The sequence below is a fragment of the Sceloporus occidentalis genome, unplaced genomic scaffold, assembly GCF_023333645.1.
Source record: "Sceloporus occidentalis isolate IW3139 unplaced genomic scaffold, rSceOcc1.0.p SCAF_2, whole genome shotgun sequence".
NCBI lineage: Eukaryota > Metazoa > Chordata > Lepidosauria > Squamata > Phrynosomatidae > Sceloporus > Sceloporus occidentalis.
The window spans coordinates 248,059,166-248,076,715 of NW_028316982.1; the positions used below are offsets into that span (position 1 = coordinate 248,059,166).

Sequence of the window (17,550 nt, forward strand, 5' to 3'; positions counted from 1 at the left end):
ATCATTGAGTTGAACTTCCTATTACAAAATCATTGTGAACTAAAAATATAATTTACTCCTAGGCATAATGAAAACAACATTAAAATGGACTTTGCATGTTGTCACTGTATGGCATAATTTAACATTTGGTGTTAAAAGTTGCACATAATAAAAATCTCTGCTCTAACATAATGCTCACACAGATTTGGAAAGTTCAGCAAAGGGATTTCAATAAAACATGCTCCCTTACATTAAAACTGGAAACAGTCAGCTGAAAAAATACTGAAAGTATTCCTCAACAGGACCTCAAAGAAATGTTTTGCGTCTCAAAATCTTGTAAATCCAAAAATGTTTTATTACTGTAAACATTCAAGAGAACACATGAAAAGAAATTGTTGCTCTCCAAGTTCTCATGTTTCTAACTTATTTGGCACTAAACTAAAAGCTTTAATTAATTTGTTGCAAAGCACAGATTCTAAAATAAAAACTATAAAATAATTTAAAAGTTCCTGAAACATATATTTCTCCAAGTAGGTTGTAAATCATCCCACGGCTGGATGAGTTTCATAATTACTAATCTGTATGCCATGATTGGGATGCTGCACATTAAATGTAATTTTTGTTTCACAGCCTACATTTTGTCAGTTGCACAAACCCTGACTCTAATTTGAACTTACAGTTAACAATTCCATGATCAGGGAAATTTAACCTTTTATTTGCTCACTTTATAATATACACATTTCACCAATACATCCTTTTGAAACTTCTTAAACTAGATGGGTAATGTATTCATTTCAAATCATAGAATATAGAGCATTAGAAGTGCTATTCCTCAGCAGTTTCTTTTAAAGTAATTAGTAGACCCACAGGATCCAGGTGCCATAAATAACAGACAGGTGAGTTTTATTTGGCTATACAGTTCTAAGGCCAGAAACCTGTGGAGAGATGGAACTACCTTTAAGTAAAAGCCTCAACATGTCTACAAAATCTACAGGTACATAGAACATATATTTCAACAGTAGTCTAATATCTGTTTAAATCAGGGATAGGCAACCTGCGGCCCGCGGGCCGGATGCGGCCCAGCGAGGCCTTGGGACCGGCCCCAGCCCAGTCCTGCCGCCGGGGCCTTTGGCGTCTTGTGCGAGGGGCATGATGGGGCAATTGTCTATAGAAGCCTCAGAAACATGCATTTATCTTAACATTTTTAAAAAAATCAGCAAATTTTTTCACGTGTCCTCCATTTTTTATTTAAAAAGTGCCCTCCATTTGAAAATTTTGTCCTACATTTGTCCTGGTTTATTTATTTATTTAATTTTTTAAAAATTATTTAATTATTTGTTTTTTGGCTTCGGCCCCCCAGTTGTCTGAGGGACAGCAACCCGGCCCCCGGCTCAAAAGGGTTGCCTACCCCTGGTTTAAATCATCCAGTAAATCAACAATAGCTGATCTGCCTTACAGAGGCACAAGCTGTAGGAAGCTCTTGTTTAAACCTTCGTAGTAGTGCCAATCTTATCAAAAGATAAGGTCCCACCATGGGAGTTTCAGTTGGTTCCCTCTCGACTCTCTTTCTGCTGGCAGACAAACACTTTTTTATTTGGGAAGGCATTTGGTTTTAACTTCTTGGAGAAAAAAGGTGCTTTTAATAGGGTGTGTTATGCTTTAAATGTGTTTTAAATTATTGCTACTTTGTTTTTAACAGAATTGTTGTTTTTAATTTTTGCTTAATGTAGAATTTTTTAAATCTGTACTTTGTTTTGACTTGCAAGCTGGATCAAACATTGATAGAAATGGGGATTGCAGTCAGGAAATCAGAAGAAGATTAAGAATGGGGACAGCGGCTATGAAAGCAGGTATGAAAGAACAAGAAAAGGTTCTAACATGCAAAGATATATAACTGAACACAGAAGTCGGAATCGTACAAGCCACTATTTTCCTTATTACCATAGATGGATGTGAGAGCTGGACAGTTAAGAAAGAAGATAGGAAGAAAATCAATTCATTTGAGATGTGGTGCTTGAGAAGAGTGCTGAGGAACAGCTAAAACAACAAACAAATGGGTCCTGGAGCAGATTAGGCCAGATATCTCCCTGGAAGCAAAGATGACAAAACTGAGGCTGTCATACTTTGGACACATCATGAGAAGTCACGACTCACCGGAAAAAACAATAATGCTAGGAAAGGTGGAGGGAAGCAGAAAGAGCAGACGGGTGCAGGCTAGATAGATGGACTCTATTAGGGAGGTCATGGGTATGGTTTTGCAGGAACTAAGTAGAGTAGTTCCTGCTAAAAAATAGTCTTGGTGATGTCTCATCCACAGGGATGCCATGGGTAGAGATCGACTCGAGGGCAGTTAACAACAAAAGCTGCCTTAAGTCATGAGATGCGAGAAAGTTGGGTTATTAAATAAATAAATGACACGGGGCTGCTACTACAGGTGGCAGTATGTGAAATGGGAACTTTAGTCATCCCACAACTGACTTTGACTTTCCAGCTATATTTAAACATAATACCTGTACATTCTAATCACCTTCCAGTCCCAGCTTGTTGCAGAAAAAGTGTGTCATTATTCGCTTTCACAGCATTTCCTTAAATGCACATGACCTGGCCAATCAAATCTGAACATTTTGCTAGTGGTGAGAATAAGTAAGAAGAGCAGAGGTAGCAAATCTCTTGTCTTGAGGACTGCGGCTATGCTGGTTTGGGGATTCTATGAGTTACAGTCCAAAAAATTAACTTTCCTAAGCTCTCAGACAGCTGCTAGAGAAGTTGAGAATGTGTGTCTGCGACTACTGTGGGAACAGCTATGGAAGCAGTTGTGCCAGTTATTTTTTATCTTTCTTCCACAATTGCTAGTGAGTAAAGCTAGAATAGTAAGGCTAAAAGACCACAGTAGTGGTTTAAATGGTCAACTAGGACTCCAGGATACCAGGATTTGAATCCCCCCATTCAGCCATGGAAACCCGTTTGGTGACCTTGGGCAAGTCACATTCTCTTAGCCTTGGAAGAAGGCAATGGAAACCCCCTCTGATCAAATCTTGCAAAGAAAACCCAGCAAAAGTTTGTCTTATGGTCACCACAAATTGGAAGCAAGGCACACTTTAAAGTACACAACAATTTAAGCTAGGCTACTAATATTGTAGCTTGTTCCACAGCCTTATTGTCACTATTTAGAAGCACTACTGTCCAGGAAGCTCAGCATGACAGAGTTATGACATCTGAAGTTTAAATCTAGAAAATTCTTGGGATGACATGTAGGAGCAATCCACCACAATTGGGTTTACCCCCACATGCCAACCCAATTAAACCCCATAAGGGATTGCTCCTCCTGCCATTCCAGAATGAGTGTTCATGGTAAGACCAATGTCTCATATTTTTCAGTCATTTATTTATTTCATTTGTCTGGATTCAAACTGTACTTTAAATTTTCATAGAACTACCCAACCCAATTTACCTGTTCCCTTATTTCTTTCAGTTTTTCCACTCTCTTAAGCTTAGCTGCATACTCTTGGGTTTCCTTCAAGCCCATGTCTGTGCATAGTCGGACCAAGAAACGTAAACCTAGAAGTACAATGGTTGTAATATTAATGGACTTAAAAGCAGCTGAACAAATAAGCCTAGCACACTGCCTAGCAACAATGGCCAATATCCAGCATACTGTTAAGTGCACTTAATCCCAGTGATTTCAATCTGTTCAGTGTGGAATTTTAACCAATGTATTTATAGGGTGACAATATGTTTTAACAGATATGATAACAGTGTTGTAAAGAAAGCCAATTTTTCTGCTGCAGAGTCCAGCAATTAAGCTGTGAAAAAGAAATATATTTGAAGAAAGAGAAAGCTGTGTGGTATTTTATAAAAAAAATACTTTCCTTAATGCAGAATGGTATTATAATAATAGTCACCCACCATACACTCTGGCAGCATAGGTGCTGGTCTAATGGCACGTATTCTGTCAGAGTGCATGGTGCGTAACTATTATTAGAAGGATTGTAAATAAAAATGATAAACCTACTAGACACAAGAGTATAAAATGTGTAGAAGTTATTTAACACTTTCTAGATAATTTTAACAATGCAATGAAAATGTTGATTTCCAAAGGGATAACCATGATAGTTTTGTTGCAGTAAAACAGAGACCAGTAATCCCTTAAGGACTAATTTCTAATGGCACAAGCTTTAGTGAAATAAGAATCCACTGCATCAGAGGCCTAAAAATAGCAGATACCTGGGAGTAGACACTGGACAGAATGAACTTAATTATACACTTACTCTCTTTTTAAATGAAACCTGAAAATTCAGCAATTGGGCATATCTGAAAGAACATTCCCCTTTGGTTATGGCTTTTGGTAACTAGTTGTGCAATTATGAAAATTGTGTGCATAAACATCATTTTCATTTAATTTGAATTTCTAACATAGCTACATACTAAGACCTAAGACAGAATTTGCTTCTGAGAACGCATGCATGGGATCGCACCCTTAAGGCACTATCTGTAGAAAGTAGAAATGGATTTGTGAAGTCCTATAGGGGATTTCTTGTGGGCAAAGGAGAAACCAATATTCAGCAGGGAGATCCCGTACACAGAGGTCTTCCCCATTCATTCTAATCTAAAGAATGATCTTGGGAAATATACGTAAATTCCCAGCTCTATGTTTATTATGAATAGCACTGAATCACCATGGTTGGAGTGTAGGAACTGCTAAATAGTAAGGCATGTCTGTCTGTCTGTCTGTCTGTCTATCTATCTATCACCTTAATCCATCTAAGACAAAAAGTGAGCCTCTCCTAAAAGCTGCATCTTACATTCAGCACTTACATTCAGCATTATCTGGAAATTTTCTGTGAATCATCTTGTAGGTATCAAGGGCTTTTTGGTAGTTACCTGTTAGTCAAATAAATATTCAGAGACTTAAGAGACACCATATCATAAACAGATACCTCCTAGCATTCCCTAGCTTTGATGGGTAGGGAGATTCAGAACAGATTTGAACAGGCAAGGCTAGGGACCGTATGGTTTAACCCTTTCCCTTCGCACCATTTCCCCAACTTCAGATTGCTTCCAGCCCACTTCAGCCAAAACTATTATTAGCTGCACAATGGAAAGGTCCCCTTCCAATATCACTGCTTTTAACCAAAGGGGGAAAAATATTAGGAGACCAAATCACTGGAAATGAGGTTTACCACTTCTTCTGTAGCAGCTAGCAACCATCAATTGCCACTTCACCTGAGTCGGCCTGCAAAGAAATATATCACAGTGTTATAAAAATGACAAAACATTCTGTAGACATCACAGATGTGAAGAATATCCACCATGAAGTGTATTTTACAAAAATGAATTCTTTCTTGGATGTGCAAATAAAAAATTGGTCTCAAATTTGTGGATGAAATGTGTTATTGAGTTTGAGATACCATGCTTTTAATCTGGCAAAAATAGTATTTAAAACTGTACAATTTGCTTGGTGGATGGAGCACAATGTGTGGTGTTTTTTTAATAATGCATTTCTAGTAAAAACTTGAAAATTCAATTATTTCAGATGAAGAGAATTAAAAGCATATTTAAGAACTGAAGTTTCTCACCTCTACGTAGAGACGTTAGGGATTGAACCTAAGACCTTTTGCATTTAAAACATGTACTCTGTCACTGAACTGTTTTTATCACTGATGTTTTCCTTTCCTACTGCAATTAATGTGATGTAATAAGCTTGGCTTTGGGGGAAAATGCTTCCATACTATTCAGTTCATAAAGGACTGCAAAGTCTACTGCAAAGTTATCAGCTATTACCTTAAAACAATTACTATATTAAAAATGTATTAACACATACAAAACAACAGAATGACTGCTACATGACTGAAAGAGAATGAAAAACAAGCAACCAAGAATTTTAAATAAGATGTTGTTTACAGAAGATAAGTAGGACCCTTTTTGTACATGACTTCTATAATTTTAGGATGACAATTATGTCAATCTTCACACAAAGGTTAAATGTTCAGTTCTCTAAGAAAGGACTAAAACATTATAACTAACACATCACCTCTTTGGAAACTTTACATCAATGTGCAAATAAGCAAAGATTCATGTATGTGTTTAATTTCTACACTGGATCCCAAATGCCAAAGGGTCTGTGCCAGAAGAAAATACTTTCAAGACTTGGTTCAATATTTTGAATTTTCCAGAGCTGCCTTATTTTCCAAGAGGTAAATTTAGCCAGCATGAATGATCCAAAAGCTAGCCTATATATTTCGTTCTTTGGAAGTGGTAAGAAAAACTTCAGTTGTTGTTTGAAAAACATTTTATTGGTCTGTATCCATTTAAAAACAATCATTCACTCTTTGATAAATGAAGCCAAAGAATTTGGGCACTTCTTGAAAAATGAGGGAGATAACTGCCAGGCCTTAAATTGCCAAGAAATAATGACTCAGAAAATGCTATATATGGTACTGTAAAACCTAGGCTATCTTCTACTACAGTGGGCACTTGATATCCAGTGGGGTTTGGTTTCAGGACCTTCCGTGGATACCAAATTCTGTGGATGCTCAAATCCCATTAAATACAGTGGCACAATAAAATAATGTCCCTTATTTCAAATTGAGGTTTCCTTTTTGGGATTTTTTAAAATTCTATATATTTTCAAGCTGTGGATGGCTGAATCCATGGATATATACTGTATATAATTCTTTACAATGACACTGATCTTTCAAAGCACAATATTAAAAACAAAATGGCTGTCCTTCTTCAGCTTTTTCTGCCAAGTTCCTGGCACAATGTCATAAACTGTGGTACCTCATGAGACTCATGAATCTAGTACAGTACTCATTTCTAAGGGGTGAAGCAGACCAGCATCTTGGAGCAGCCTCTGGCCACTCCAGCCCTGATTGTTCCCTAATTGGCCCAAGATCATGGCGACAGACGCCGTGGTTCTGGAGCCAGCTACTGCCATGGAATGGACTGCTAGAAAGGAGCACGTTCTCAGCACTCCTTTTTTGGGTGGCTTCGGGCCGCTCCAGCTGTTCCGGGGGCATGTGTTATCTTGCACACCCCGCCCCCAAAGTGCTCGGAAGCTGCTCTTTCCTGCCCATCTGTTTTGGGCTTAAAACTTATCTTAAGGCAAAATAGATTATAGTAAACCCTTCCCATTGGTCTGCACTGACATGAAACAGAAGGCAGCACTCTTAGACAATTCCAGTGTACTCCAAAATGTTTGATTTATAACAATTTTTTATTTGCTTTTGTTGAGTTTACTGTAACTGCATAGGAATGCCAGCAGTGACAGCAGCAATATTGTTTTGTCCCACTACCCCTTAGGATTTTCTGATTTGCAACACATTCAAAAGCAAACCTCAAAACCTCCTCAAAGCTCTGTATTGTATTTTTTTAAAATTTTAAGATTTCCTGAAAAATCATCTGATTTGAAACTGTGATATAAATCTCCAAAAAGGGAGGAAGAAATTCTTAAGACCTTTACCAAACAATATACCAAAAAATAACAAAATCTTAATATCCCGAACACATCTTCTGTTAACTTGAAGCACGTAATCTAGACCACCAAGTGTTGCATTTTTCCTTAAGCTGATGGCTCAACATTACTTCTTTAAATAAATGAACCATCTGAGTACTTTACAAAAAAGCAGCTATTCTACTGTTTACATGTAGTTTGTTACATAAATGCATTTTAATTTATTTCTCTTGCATCTAGGATAATTGCATTGCTCAAAGTCCCTTTACCAGTGATACTGGTTTGAATGCAGAAACACCACCATTACTTACTGAATAAGTGCTGCTCTTTCAAAGTAGTGAATAGCTTTTTCACAAAATTGTGTGTCAATGTAATAGGCTCCAAGCCACTCAATGACCTCAATGTTTGAAGGGAAATACCGATAGGACTGACAAAATAAAGAAGGTGAAAGAAATGCAGCATTAGTGATAAACAACATCTTTACTTTGCTTCTGGAATATCTTACTCATTTACGTATTTAATTCTCCAGATGCTGAAAATATGTAATACATGAATGAGGGCAGTGTGCTAATAGCCTAACTAATCCTTAAAAAGAATGTGTCATGTTTTGCCCTCAACAGAAAACATTTTAGAAGACTTTGCTGTATTGAGCACCATATTTTCCATATGTCTTTTTTCAAACATTTTAATTTTGTGGAAAAAAGTAAACACTAAAAAATAGATTAATTTTCTTGAACAATTAATTTTCTGAAAACACTGTATTAAAGTTTTCTGAAGTTCATACTCTGGACATATTTCCAGCTACTCTATTATAAGAAGTATTTTCTGTATTCTGAAAGGGAAAAATTACATAATTTTTAAAATATACTTCAGCTGTTTACACTTAAAAATAGTCTGAGCTATAGCATAAACCCCCAACACAATCCTATATTTATTCAGACATAAATCCCACGGTGTACATTAGGGCTTATTTCCTAGTAAGAGTGTTTAGAACTTCAGCCCTAAAAAAGCAAAAATACCAAATCATTCCATTTATGCTGAAGGTAAGAAAGCAAGGACTGTGGCTCTCCAACCCCTTTTTTCCTGTACAAACAAACCAAAAAACATAGCTGTAGGCAGCTGTTAAAGCAAAAACCGAACAGAATATTCACTAAAAGACCACTGTGTGGTAAAAAAACAAAATTAAACAAAAGTTTCTGGGTCTCCAGTGAGGCAGCAACTAAAGCAAGGAACAAAAAGATGTATTTTTAATATATGATTTACTTTTATTGAAAAATATATATTGTAAAGCTAGTATATGTTCCATATATATATATATATATATATATATATATTAAAGTGAACATCTTGTCATATCAATATTTGTAACGACACAGACCTGATTTATATGTGCAACCTGTTACATGGGTGTCCTCTTTTTCAAGGATTTGTAATGTGCTTAACACTGCTCAAACAATGCAGAGCTTTAGAAACTGCTTGCCATGGACTTCAGTTTAAATTGTACAAGTTTCTATATTTCATTACTGTTTTAAAAAAGCAGAACAAAAGCTACTTAAATATGTTAGCAATTTCTTCTGAAGCGCTGCGTCTTGCCTTTCCTTCTGCACAGACTCTCAGTATATCCAGGTAACAGTAGAAGTCAAAACTCTATATATGGCTTTTGGGAAGGTTAAGAAGACTGTATGGACACAATGTGAAACTGCTTGTTGAACAAAAGATCTGAATTCCATCTGAATTCAGCAGGTATTCCACAGAGCGTGGAGCTGACCACGTCCCACATCCTGAAGCAATTAGGCACACTTTAAAATGACAAATTTAGAATAAATTTAGACGTGGCAAGCAAGCTTAGTAAAAATCAAATAATAAATATGAGGGAGGGATGCATTCTTCTATCTCTGTCCAGAGTAAGCGTCCCAAATATTTTATCCAACTGTCTGTGTGCAAGAATAGACACATAAACAATAGCTTCAATGTCTAGGCACATTACTTTCATTACATTACATTATATGTAAGGCATAATGCACCCATTTCATAAGGAATTTTTCGTAACGAATTGAATCTTTTCCTCCCTTGGGTATCTATATATTTCCACCACAGATGGAATGTGGGTGAGGACATCTGGGCACTAATATATCCAGCAGCATTCATTACAATGAAAACAGAAAATCTCTATTTAGGATTGCCAAGACCTTAACAGGATTATCTTTTATCCACTAGTAACAGCAGTATTGGTGTAGACTGCACAACAGTTACATCTCTTGTGGGAAGCTGATGCTAAGTCTGCCTGTCTTTTCTCTGCCAGATTTATATCTTTCCCTGTTCAATCAGCTGACAAATCTCATTGAATCAGATTAGAAACATTCACTAGTCCTTGCTCACGTAAACATTACTCTCCTCTTTTCTTTTCTCTTACAGAAAAAGAGATTCCACCTCAACATTAGGAAGAACTTCCTGACAGTAAGAGCTATTCGACAATGCTGTCGGAATATGCTGTCTCAGAATGTGGTGGAGTCTCCTTCTTTGGAGGTTTTTAAATGGAGGCTGGATAGCCATCTGTTGGGAGGGGGGTGCTTTGATCGTGTGTTCTTTCATGGCAGGGGGTTGAACTTGTGGGCCTTTAAGGTCTCTTCCAACTCTATGATTCTGTGATTCCTCCCATCAAGATAAAGAGATGTCTTGTTCTTTGCTGCCTCCATCAGATTACATCATCTGGTATGCTTTTACATAGCACCTTCCTTGGATTCCCTACAGATCAATTCACTGTTCATGTTTTCTCACTAGTGCATAGAACTTGTGTAAACTATTAGAAACACACACACATATTCCACAGTGCTTTATAAACACAATGGCGGGATACACACCGCCATATAGTACGTATTGTATACGTACTAGGGTTAGGAAGGGGCGGTGCTTCCGCACCCCCCTAACCCTAGTACGTATACAATACGTACAAGATGGCGGCGCCCCTTCCACATGGGCGCCGCCATCTTTACGTACTGGACGCATAGCGTCCAGACGTGTCGCGGCGCCTATGACGTTGCGAATGTGCCAGCGGCGCCTCGCGACGTCATCAGTGCGCCGCGAAAAGAAGCTCCGAAATGGAGCTTCTTTTTTGCTCCGCGCGGGAGTCGCGCGGTTTGGCTGCTGCAGCTCCCGCGCGGAGCAAATGGCGCCAGCGGGGGAACGCCGCAAAGCGGCGGTTTGTATCCCGCCAATGTTTAGAATTCTGGGGCTTAAATTTTGCTAACTTTATCCCAAGTAAGCACTCAGCTTGTATCACCGTGCCATATAAATTCAATTTGAAATCACTGTTAAAGTAAACTGAACATTTCTGCAGGTATTACTTGATAATTTTTAAAATCCTATACAGCTTCCTTATTCCTGATTTATAAAAAGAAGTTAAATAGTTGGACTGCAATAGTCGCAGTGACAAATAGTTGGACTGCGACTAGGATTCAATTCCCTACTTGACCATGAAACCCACTGGATTTTGAGCAAGTTACATGCTCTCAGCCACAGCACAAGGCAATGGCAAACATCCTCTGAACAAATCTTGACAAGTAAACCCCATGATAGATTTGCCTTATAGTTGCCATAAGTTGGAAATGACTTGAAGACACATAATGGCAACTAAATAAGTTAATCAAATAAATTCACTTAGGGCTGAGGATTTAAATTCTATTTAGATCTTCAAAACACCCATTTAAAAATGCTTTCTCTCTTATGTAGCTTTCCCTCCTATACAGATAATTTATACAGGATTATATGTAAATGTAGAATTATAATTTGAAAAACACATACCTCATAGTAATATTGAAAAGCTTGTGATTTATCCCCTTCATTATCATAGAGTTCCCCAAGTTTTGCTAATGCATGCGAGTCTGTTGGAACAACACTGATAAGCTGCATAAGCCACTCAATGGCCTGATTTGGATCCTCCATTAATTCATATCTGAAGTTTCATCAGTTAAGGAATGTAAGTGTAAATTTTTGATACATGCAAATTCCAATGAAACTTTTACATAAATATGTACATGTACAGTTCAGAACTACAACAGAGATATATAAAGACTTTAATATTTGAAATATTTGACTTTATATTTGTTGAAAAGATACATGCTTGCTATTTGGAAAAGAACCTGGGCACTATTTCGAAGGATAGCATGAAGCTTCAGAAAAGAATCCAGTGCCTCATCTAACCTGTTCAGCTTTTTGTATGTTAAACCTACAAAAAAGAATAAGCAAAACTGGAAGCTTCAGCTAACTTACATGAAGGAGAAGCAGAAACTGGAAAATATATTTGATGTGGCATACAGAAATAATCAGCCAAAAACTAGGAAGCATTTTTCTGAAAGTTCATTCCCTTATTACTGTAAATAAATAATAAATATCAGTAATAAATAAATTGTACCAAATATTACAACAAACTGATGAGGGCAAAAGAAGTTGATTTTGGCAATGTAAGCAGCTGATGTGTTATCTAGATGATTCTTGACATCATCACCAACTTTCAGTTTGGTATTATACTATCTTTTAGTTAAAATCATCTTAGATATACAAGAGGGTCTCTGATAAACATTTCTCAAACTCATGCAGCAGTCTAAAGTTGTAGCTGCGTTGTTCACACACACTAGCTGACTTGAGTCTAGAGACACTAATTGCTCTTGCCTTTTTATCAGTTTGTTGCTGGGCATTACTCCACATACCAGCGGAAGGGGTCTCTACACAGCCCCACAAACACTCTCTAATGAGAAAACTTTGTTAAGAATGAGAAAATGGACCATGGGTGGCAGTTGGAGCCGTTTAATTTATCAAAGCTTAATATTCCTGTGTTACTAGCCATATTTGTAGGCTATTTCGAACACTTCAACAGAAGCAAAAACAAAAGCTCTGTAAACATCTTCAGTGAAACGATAACATGATTAGACAAAACCGAAAAGAAAAAAATAAGCCAAATACCAGCTGGCTGGCTGCTTATTGTGAAAACACACAGAGGTAAAACCTCTGCAGAGCAGGTTTGTCTAGAACCCAGGTCACCCCAACAACCTATATTGGGATATAATGGCCTATACTGGGCCCATAACCCATTGTTGGCAAAGGGAAACTCCAACTACCAGCGCAGTCTGGGAACAAACCAACCCAGATGCAACCAACAATACTGTAGCAGTGGAAAAAGAGAAAATAAAAAAAGCAAAATACCAGCTGTTGGTATTGATAATGCTCTGACACACTTTTTACACACAAAGTAAGATTCATAGATGCAATGGTTCTTCCAAAGTTCTGGAGACTTTATCTTCAGTTACAATGTGTACAATACAGCACATATGCACGTTCCAACTTCTCTCTATCAACATCCAACCAGCTACTATACACTGTTACTCCAACCACAACTCCAACTATAACTCCGCACTAACTCACTCATGACCTTCTTGGCCCACTTATTTATGAGGGTGATTCTGGGTATTACTCTGCATCACATAGCATGATGCAAGCTTGCAGCAAATTTGCCTCATGCCATGTACCCATGACTCAGCTGTCTGTGTTTATCACATAGAATACATGTCACTCCATGTCACTGTCACTCAAAATAGTTTTCTTTTGTTTAAAACACAATTACTCCAACACTATTCTCCCTGACCAACTGAAACCTCCTCTTCAAGTTCATTTGGTTCTAGATTGTGTCTGGCTAGCCAGCTATGGGTTATCACTAAATTGTAAGCATTCTGTGTTGTAGACTTCTTCAGTGAACTGTAGTTAGCCTTTGTTTGTCGGTTCATACTGCCCTTTGCTACGGCCAGCTATTTCACTTTTGTTTGCAGGTTCATCATGCCCTTTGCTATGGCCAGCTATTTCTAATATCTCTCTAAGGCCCTTATCACACTAGGGGAAATCCTGCGGGAAAACGGGAGTTAAATGCAATTTAAAATACATTCGAATTTAAGCCAAACTTGCAAATTCAGTTAGTTTATCACACTAGGGAACGCCCAAATGAAATAACACGAAGTTAATCCAAAGCAAAGCAGAGAAAAACGGCAGCTTTTTTACTTTCGGGTTGTTCCGAAAGTAAAAAGCTGCCAATTTTCTCTGCTTTGTGTTCGGATTAACTTCGCGTTATTTCATATTAATTGTGTTATTGTGTGATAAACTTTGGGAATTTCCGGGGGGGGGGGGGGTGTTGGTTTAAATCTCATTTAACTCCCGTTTTCCCATGGAATCTCACTGGTGTGATAAACTCCTAAGAGCCCTACCTCAGACTAGAACACAAGTACTTTTAACTTACCAACATTATAAAGTGCTTCAGTGCATGAAGAATCATTCCTAAGAGCTTCTTTATAAAACTCTGCTGCTTTTTCATAGTCTCCATTTGCAAAAATGGTATTTCCTTTATTTGTAAGAGCAGCTGGGTTGTATCTATCAGAAGTTACAGCTAAATCTGCATAGTTGCTGGCCTGTGTAAATTCATTTTCCTAAAATAAACACAAATAGTTTATGAACAAGTTGAGAGGAAGAGAAAGACTCTAAATATAACAACAACCTGGTAGGACTGCAATCTGATCCTTTATGTATTGTGTATATTATACATTGCTACAATGAAAAAACGTATTTGGAATCCTAACTACTTTGCTGGTATAGCAGAACATTGGTTAAACTACAGTTGTCCCTTTGTATCCGTGGGGGATCCATTCCGCCCCCCGCCCCCCCATAACAAAAAACACAGGACCTTAAGTCCTGTTGTTTCCTATGGCAGCCATGTGCATACAAATATTACAAACAATTGGGGCTTGCCATCCATGGAAGCTCAAATCCACAGATGGCAGGCCTACAGGTAAAAAGACATTGGATTAGCAATGAAAGAAGTCCCATCCTGAAATCCCTTCCTATTATAGCTTGGTCCTCCTAACAGAATAAAAATCAAATATAGATTTTATTTATTTTAAAATTATATTCTCCCAGCACAGGACCCATTTTTAAAGCAGAAAATGACTTGAAATGCATTGAAATGCAGAAAATGCATCGAACTCCCCTTAAAAACCAGGCTTAACACCAGCATTCCAAATGTTTTTCTCTGTTACCCTTTCTGGTTCAGTGCATGACAATAAATTAATTCTGTATTAGAAAAATCTTTTAAATGTATTTTTAAATTATATTCCTGAGACTTGGTATTCAACTGATGATCATTATGACTGGATCCTGTATGCTTTTTACTGTTGTTAAGTGACTTCAAGGTTCGAAAAATAAGCACTTGCCATCCATTTTCCAATAGTCAGAAGATTATGCTTTAGCTATGCATGAATGTGTGTTTTACAGGTACTAACACTAACATAATGCATTTTTGAATATATGGTCTGTTTATATTTAGTATATGGTGAACTCACATTTGCATTCTGCACACTTCCACTCTCTTTTTCATTTTTAAAAATCTAATTAACATTTTAAAAAATGTAATATCTTTCTATTTAGGACTGTCTCTAATACAGAGGTAGACAAATTGAAGCTCCTAGGGCTCAGTGGAACATTTTATTCGCCCACTCTAGGTGGTGTGGAAGGGATTTCCACTATGTCTGTAGGACCTTGGGCCTCCTGTGGTAATAACCTTTATTTTTTTTAAAAAAAATGCCTCAAAAGACCCTCTAGGTTAATTTCCACTTTTTTTGCTCCCTGGGCCCAAAGGGAGCGGGGGATGTTTAGCCTAGAGAAGAGAAGGTTAAGAGGTGATATGATAGCCCTGTTGAAATACTTGAAGAGATGTCATATTGAGGAGGGAGCAAGCTTGTTTTCTGCTGCTCCAGAGACTAAGACCCGGAGCAATGGATGCAAGCTCCAGGAAAAGATTCCAGCTCAACATTAGGAGGAACTTCCTGACAGTAAGGGCTGTTCAACAGTGGAACAAACTCCCTTGGAGTGTAGTGGAGTCTCCTTCCCTGGAGGTCTTTAAACAGAGGTTTGATAGCCATCTGTCGGGTATGCTTTGATTTAGTTTTCCTGCATGGCAGGGGGTTGGCTTGGATGGCCCTTGCGGTCTCTTCCAACTCTATGATTCTATGGTTCTATGATTCTGTGGTACAGACCGCCGAAAAACGAGCCCTGCCAGCGCCTGTTTTTCCACCAGAGGGAAGTCACAGCTGCCAAACCACACAGCTTCCCTCCGGCAGAAAAAGGACCCAGGAAAAGCAGTTTCCCTTTACGCCACAAGGGTGGCATAACAAGTGCATCATTGGCGCACTAGTTACGTAAGCACTGCGCTGTGCCATGCGGATGCTGCACGGCACTTAAGTAACAATGACGGCGCCCATGTATACAGGGCACTGCCATTATTACGCCCTCATCATGTTGCGGGGCATGTGGCCTCTCCGCCCTGAGACAACCCTAGCACATGACGAGGGCGCCACTGAGGGCCCATTTGTACCTAGCCAAAGAGGCCTTTTTTGAAACAGGAAATGATTTCCACTCACTTCCTGTCATTGAAAAAGGTCTCTCCTGGGCCTTGACACCTGTTGATAACACACTACATCTCCCTTAGAGTGGGGTTGGAGGCATCTGGGAGCAAAGCCTTTTTTTTTCCAGAGCAGCCACAATGGGGTCTGCAGATCACCAAAGGCTGCTGGGGGTACTAATGGAGCCTCTGAGCCTTCCAAGATTGTCCACCCCTGCTTTAATAGCTACACTTAGAGAAGATGTGAGCAACTGTGGAAGGTTAGGGGGCCACATAAAGGACCCTAGGAGACCTTGAAGGGCCACATCTGCTCCCAAATGCCCCCCCCCCAAATTTTGTCCCCAAATGTCTCTGGATTGTTACAGGTTCATTTCCAACATGTTTTGGGTTTAAAAACAAAACAAAACAAAACCCACGTATTTTTTGTCCTGGGGTGTGTGCATCCTTATCCTTACACTAAATTGGGCCAGGGGCCCCTCAAAATGTGGCAGAAATGCACCCCCACCTTTCCAGTGGACAATCTGGAACATTTAGGGGCAAAATTTTAAAAAATATAAAAATTGTTTGTGACCCATGGGAGCCCCAGGTGGCCTTCAAATGTGGTGGAAATGCCCCTCCACACACAGCCCCTAGAATAAATCTTGGTGTATCCTGGAGCAAAAGCACTTCATAGGGGAAATATCTGCAAAATACATATTTTCGTCCTGGTTGTGTGTACATGCAACCTGTGGCCCCCACCCCTGACTTAGAGCAACTTGCTCTTTTGTTAAAGTTAAAACCAGCCAGTTACTGAACCTGTCCCAACCAGCAATATAGGTTATTTCAGGATATATGTGATGGGGATTGGTTTAAAGAACAAAGCAATAAAATGCTGAGCAAGTACCACAGGCCCAGTTCAAATCAGACTGACTGAGTAACATCCCTTTCACAACTTAGGGGTTGTATGAACAGCCTATTCAGGGGCGGCTCTATGCTGCCCCTGAACAGGCTGGGTTGGAGACACTGCAGCCGCTTGCCACATCCCAACCAAAAAGGAGTTCTTTTCCCGGTGCTACAGGGGCGTCGTTTAGGAGATGTGCATGAGCGACGTCATCATGGTGTACGCCATATGTACGGGCACACGCCAAGATGGCACCTAGGGCTCGCGGTAGGATTTCTGAGCATGTAAAGGCTCGGCCCCTGCGCAACCCTAGTTCGGGCCCAGGCCGGCACAAAGTGCCGGTCTGTGCAGACCCTGAGTTTGGTTTTTAGAAATATAGTGGATGTTTTACTTATGGCTGTTCGTAGAAACTTACAAATCAAGCAGAAAAGGAATGATTTTAGAGAGAAAAGTCATAACACTAGGGAAAAACCATAGGAAAAAGTGTTTCTCACTACTGAAGTGAAAAGGCATATGCATGCTTTTCCAAGGCAAAGAAGGAGAATTGAGCAATATGTTAAATATCCCTCTAGATCTAGGATGACAAATATCTATATGAGAAGGTGGACTAGTATGGTCTCCTTTTTATTTCTGAAGACTTCTTATATTAAGGCAGTCACCAAATTCATCCAGATAGTCCAAATAATGTATTGGGAGTTTGACTCCAAATTCTCAGTTATGCTCCTGAATAACACACAAACCCCACCTAAGATGTGACCCATCAATCATGTTATTATTTCTTATATGGGGGAGAGAGTGATAAAA

At 38.8% G+C, this 17,550-nt stretch overlaps 1 protein-coding gene across 4 annotated transcripts in view; it reads right to left on the bottom strand.

Annotated features, from left to right (window-relative positions):
- Window positions 1-17,550, bottom strand: part of LOC149319949 (intraflagellar transport protein 88 homolog) — a 61,533-nt gene that overhangs the window by 15,928 nt on the left and 28,055 nt on the right. For all 4 annotated transcript variants that reach the window (XM_089512643.1, XM_089512642.1, XM_089512644.1 and 1 more), the window contains 7 exons: window positions 13,713-13,899; window positions 11,549-11,657; window positions 11,234-11,384; window positions 7,744-7,859; window positions 5,160-5,212; window positions 4,795-4,860; window positions 3,431-3,537 (listed from right to left, as the gene is read on the bottom strand). In XM_089512643.1, the coding sequence (XP_089368769.1) occupies window positions 3,431-3,537; window positions 4,795-4,860; window positions 5,160-5,212; window positions 7,744-7,859; window positions 11,234-11,384; window positions 11,549-11,657; window positions 13,713-13,899 (789 nt within the window). The remainder of the gene's footprint in view (window positions 1-3,430; window positions 3,538-4,794; window positions 4,861-5,159; window positions 5,213-7,743; window positions 7,860-11,233; window positions 11,385-11,548; window positions 11,658-13,712; window positions 13,900-17,550) is intronic.